Source organism: Ostrea edulis, chromosome 1 (assembly GCF_947568905.1).
Source record: "Ostrea edulis chromosome 1, xbOstEdul1.1, whole genome shotgun sequence".
NCBI classification, from domain to species: domain Eukaryota; kingdom Metazoa; phylum Mollusca; class Bivalvia; order Ostreida; family Ostreidae; genus Ostrea; species Ostrea edulis.
The window spans coordinates 539,001-545,000 of record NC_079164.1 but is presented as its reverse complement, the minus strand read 5'-3'; the positions used below and the strand labels follow the sequence as shown (position 1 = coordinate 545,000).

General features: G+C 33.8%; 1 protein-coding gene across 1 annotated transcript in view; it reads left to right on the top strand.

Annotated features, from left to right (window-relative positions):
* LOC125664956 (peroxisomal acyl-coenzyme A oxidase 3-like) overlaps positions 1-6,000 on the top strand; it is a 28,209-nt gene that overhangs the window by 19,713 nt on the left and 2,496 nt on the right. The window contains exon 12 of the mRNA XM_056152807.1: positions 3,447-3,601. Coding sequence (XP_056008782.1) covers positions 3,447-3,601 — 155 coding nt within the window. The remainder of the gene's footprint in view (positions 1-3,446; positions 3,602-6,000) is intronic.

Here is a 6,000-nt window from a genome sequence, read left to right as displayed (position 1 = left end):
TTCTTCTCAAGAACCACTGAGCCAGAATAGCTGAGATTTATATGAAAGCTTCATTATATAATGCAGATTCTAAATTGTTAAAATCATGGCCCCCGGGGGTCGGATGGGGCCACAATAGGGGGTCAAAGTTGGTGTTTTTTTTTGTTTTTTTTGTTTTTTTTTTGGATATAGTGCAGATTCAAGTTCGTTAAAATCATGGACCCCGGGGATTGAATGGGGCCTCAAGGGGGGCCTCAAAGTTTTACATACAAATTTATAGGAAAAATCTTTTAAAATCTTCTCAAGAACCACTGAGCCAGAAAAGCTGAGATTTATATGAAAGCTTCCTGATATAGTGCAGATTATAAATTGCTAAGATCATGGCCCCCGGGGGTCGGATGGGGCCACAATAGGGGATCAAAGTTTTACATACAAATATATAGGAAAAATCTTTAAAAATCTTCTTCCCAGAACCACTAAGCCAGAAAAGCTGAGATTTATATGAAAGCTTTCTGATATAGTTCAGATTCAGGTTTGTTGAAATCATGCCCCCCTGGGGTAGGATGGGGCCACAATAGGGGATCAAAGTATTACATACAAATATATAGGGAAAATCTTTAAAAATCTTTTCTCAAGAACCATTGGGCCACAGAAGTTCATATTTACATGAAAGCTTTCTGACATAGTGTAGATTCAAGTTTGCAAAAACCATGGCCACCAGGGGTAGGTTTGGGGTCATAATAGGGACTACGGTTTTACATGCAAATAGATATGGAAAATCTTCTGATATGGACCAAGGTGACTCAGGTGAGCGATGTAGCCCATGGGCCTCTTGTTTTTTTATCCAAATGCATTGATAGGTGATTTCCTCCTGTTTTAAATTCACCCAAGATCATTGTTTTCTCAGAATAATAAGTAAATTTTTACTCGCTCATTCTTGGTGAGAGTAAGGGTGAAGATGACATTTAGAAATACCCTGTATACAGAAATTTAGAAATACCCTTTATACAGTTTTGTGAAATGCACTTACCTTTACAAACTGGTATATACCAATTGAAGAAGTGATTGAATAACAATGTCCAATATTTTATACCCCCCTCTTTCAGAAGAAAGGGTTTTCCTGTACATGTATATTGATTTTGGCTTGTCTGTAACACATTTGTTTCCAAAGTGAGATAATGTATGGTGTATTGGATAATCTTGAAACTTTTTACAGTGCTTCATTACAATTTGATGATGTGTGTATTATTGGGACATTAGGATGCAATTATTATGTCTCCTCTCTACTAGGGGGAGACATATTGTTTTGTACTTTCCGTCCATCTGTCAGTCCATCTGTCCATCCATCTGTCCATCCGTCCATCTGTCCGTCTGTCTGTCCATCTGTCCATCTGTCTGTCCGTCCGTCTGTCCATCTGTCTGTCCTTCTGTCAGTCACAAAATCTAAAAGACTTGTGAATGTTTCTCCTACTGCATGGCTTAGTGAATAGACTTGAATCTTTGTTTAATGCTTCATTGTCATTGAATGATGTTCACATTGTTCTGACCAGGGATCTAATATTTTCCTATAATTTACAGTGGATCAGAGAGGAATGATTTATAGGTTTTTTCATGTACAAGGGTATGCTCACTTTTCTACTGTACTATAATTTACAGTGGATCAGAGAGGAATGATTTATAGGTTTTTTCATGTACAAGGGTATGCTCACTTTTCTACTGTACTATAATTTACAGTGGATCAGAGAGGAATGATTTATAGGTTTTTTCATGTACAAGGGTATGCTCACTTTTCTACTGTACTATAATTTACAGTGGATCAGAGAGGAATGATTTATAGGTTTTTTCATGTACATGTACAAGGGTATGCTCACTTTTCTACTGTACTATAATTTACAGTGGATCAGAGAGGAATGATTTATAGGTTTTTTCATGTACAAGGGTATGCTCACTTTCCTACTGTACTATAATTTACAGTGGATCAGAGAGGAATGATTTATAGGTTTTTTCATGTACAAGGGTATGCTCACTTTCCTCCTGGTACTTCATCAGAACAGTCATTGTTTTTGTATTGTATACAACAATGACATTGGCCACATCGATGTTGACTGTTTTCTCCATCTTCCTTAATGCACAAAGTGCAATTCATAATGTCTATGTTCCTATTCATGTGTTCTCCTCCATACCATGTACTGACATGCAGCACATCAAGCGGAGGGGGAGTACTTCAGAGCACTTTAAATTGGGCAGCTGATGAGACATTAAGAACCAAATTGTATTTAAAGAGTATAATGTAAGAAGGCTGTTGGAATAATTTGTCACTCCTTCAGTTTGTTCAGTAATTCATACCATGTGAAGAAATTATCTAAATACATGTACTACTAATAAAACGAAATTTGTTTGGAATTATTATTTGTGTAGTTATTTGAATGAATCAAGAGATATCTTGACAAGTCAATTGACTTGAATTTGTGTCGAGTGTACTCATCTGTTTACAGTCAATAAACATCTGTTTACAGTCAATAAACATCTGTTTACAATCAATAAACATCTGTTTACAAAAATTAATAAACATCTGTTGGACATATTACCCCCCCGGTATGTGCTGTGGTGGTATTCATTTTTGAATGGACCCTAAATAAACACTCTACATTGAGTATACAAGTCCGCTTTTTTATAAATATGTAGATTATAGATATGTAGTTCAAGAGTTTTATCCACTTACTTAATCGATAGGAATAGTTTATCAATTTGAAGTGAATTTCTGGAAACATGTGTCAACACATTTCCTTGTATACTCGATAGGAAAAGTTTATCAATCTGAAGTGAATTTCTTCATACATGTTTCAAAACATTTTCAAAAATCAAGATTGTACATGTTCTAGTACCTGAAAGCACAGAAAAGGACGTTCTCCTGGAAGTGTTTAAGCAATGCCCTGTTCAGAATTATTATATATTTGTACATAGTTCCTGATAAACTCCAAAATTTTCACCATGGACTTCCCTATACTGCTATTCTGATTTTGAAAAATAGAATTTGAATTTCCAAATACTGGTACAAGTATGCAACAAGTACAGGTACTCTATGTATAGAAATTGATCATGAAATTTTAGAAAATCGTTCCAAAACATGGAAATTAACCATAATTGTACAACTAAAAAATGTGCTTTCAGCAGACTAGTTAGGACTTAGGAGCATCATTATGGTTCTAAATGTATTTGACTATACAGATATTGTTGTATATTCTTGCCTATCTTTCTTTCGCAGTGTTGTTGTCGATTAAATTTCTGCTTATCATCACTGATTGTTATATTTTTAATGATCTAAGATTGGTCCTAGCTGTGTTTTATTGATTGTTATATTGTCATTGATTGGTCCATGTGTTTTATTGATTGTTATGTTGTCATTGATTGGTCCCTGTGTTTTATTGATTGTTATGTTGTCATTGATTGGTCCCTGTGTTTTATAGGGGGCTACATCTCTGGAAGCGACCCTCCCAAGATAATCCAGGAAGCCATTTTACAGCTCTGTTCAGAACTTAAGGATGACTCCGTGGCACTTGCAGATGCCATTGCTCCGACAGATTTCATTCTGAACTCCCCAATTGGAAAATCTGATGGACAGGTAATGGCCAATGTCATCTGCATCAAAACATTCTCAACCCAACATGAAATAAAACATTCTCAACCCAACATGAAATAAAAGATTTTCAACCCAACATGAAATAAAACATTTTCAACCCAACACGAAATAATTTCTCAATCCAACACGAAATTTAAACATTATAAAGAGGGAATGGATTATAAATTATAAACATTCTCAACCTACACAAAGTGAAACATTATAGAGAGGAAATAGATTATACATTATAAACATTCTGAACTCAAACACACATTGAAACATTATGAAGAGGAAATAGATTATAGATTATAAACATTCTCAACCTACACAAAATGAAATATTAAGAGGGAATAGATTAAAGATTATAACCATTCTGAACTAAAACACAAAGTGAAACATTATAAAGAAGGAATAAATTAAAGATTATAAACATTCTCAACTAAAACACACAGTGAAACATTATAATGAGGGAATAGATTATAGATTATAAATTTTGACTTGATTTGTCACCCTAAATAGTTTTGAAGTTTTTGACACAAAGTTTGATGATAGAAGGAAGATTGTACTTAATTAACACTCTTATAGATGTAATTATAGAAATTAATGTTGGACTATGACATCATTAGGGCAAAACATTTCTCAGAGTTTTGGTATTTTATTATGTATCTCTCATAGTACATCATTGTGAAGAATATTTTTAAGTCACTCCATGTTTTCAAAATAAAATTATTAGGATGTTTTTGATTAATAAATCTCCCTCCCTCAGCAGACAACAAATAACATTTCTAACATCATATTATTACAAATTATTAGTGGTATATTTAGTTATGGTTTTGTTACATAAAATTTAAAGTTTGAAAATGAAAATATAGAGTTGCATAGATTTCAATTACATAAATTTTTACATTTTTCAGGAGTTACGAGTATTTAACCTAAAAGCATATAGCAGTGCTTTAATATTATCTATCAGTGTATGCATAGAATGTCGTACAGACATACAAATATTTACATTTATATTGTATAGGAGATATGGGTCAGTGGTTTTGATGTTTACATTTATATTGTATAGGAGATATGGGTCAGTGATTTTGATGTTTACATTTATATTGTATAGGAGATATGGGTCAGTGATTTTGATGTTTACATTTATATTGTATAGGAGATATGGGTCAGTGATTTTGATGTTTACATTTATATTGTATAGGAGATATGAGTCAGTGATTTTGTTGTTTACATTTATATTGTATGGGAGATATGAGTCAGTGATTTTGATGTTTACATTTATATTGTATGGGAGATATGGGTCAGTGATTTTATAGTTTACATTTAAATATATTGTATGTTAAAACATTTTTGTTATGCAATCCTTTGTCTTTTTATGCTTTTATATAGAAGAAAGTCCACTTGTAGTGAAAAGGTTACTTGTAGGTGTCCAATAAGTTGACAATTGCTGTACATTATTTTTAAGAATGGACAGATACTGTCCGTTCTTAAAAATAATGGACAGTAATTGTCAACTTAGATAGGTGTATTGGGTTCTTTTGGCTGGTGTTAGTTATTTCCTCATCCAAATATTCGAAAACACAATGCTTTTCAGATCAAAATTTGGCTTCATAACTTTTTCACCCTCCATATCCAGAATATTTGCAATACTTTCACTAAAATCCTCTCCCCATCAGAGGAAGACATGTTGATATGGCTCAGTACTATAGAGTGAGTGAATATAAAACCTGCAGTAGAAGACTACTCACCTGACACTGTCCAATAAGTGAACAAAAGAAACAGAATTCTACGCAAGACTGGTTATATTGTCAGACTATTCAAAATAGCTCTATTCATAATTATCATTGTCAGTGGATTTACCTGAGACTGTCCATTCTTAGAACAAAAGATGTAATGTTTTAAGTAGGATATAAGCCTCAAACTGTCCATTCTGTGAGAGAAAAAACTTATCTCGGCCCTACGGGCCTCAATCAGTTCTTTCTCTCACAGAATGGACAGTTTTTGGCTTATATCCTTTACGGAGATATGGGTCAGTGATTTTGTTTACATTTATATTGTATTGGAGATATGGGTCAGTGGTTTTGTTGTTTACATTTATATTCTGTAAAGGAGAAAGGCCGAAAACTGTCCATTCCGTGAGAGAAAGAACTAGTCGAGGGCCTACTGAGTGACCAAACTATTTGTCAATTTCATAGGATCCCATACAGATTTTTTTCTCCACAATTGATACTTCATTACGCAACAGCTAGAAAGTTAGAAAATGCAAGGCCCCCTGAATCCCTATAGTCAGGTGCTCTACCAGCCGTAGGCCCTTGATTAGTTCTTTCTCTCACGGAATGGACAGTTTTCGGCCTTTCTCCTACTTAAAACATGATTTTCTTTTTGTGAGGTGGAATCAA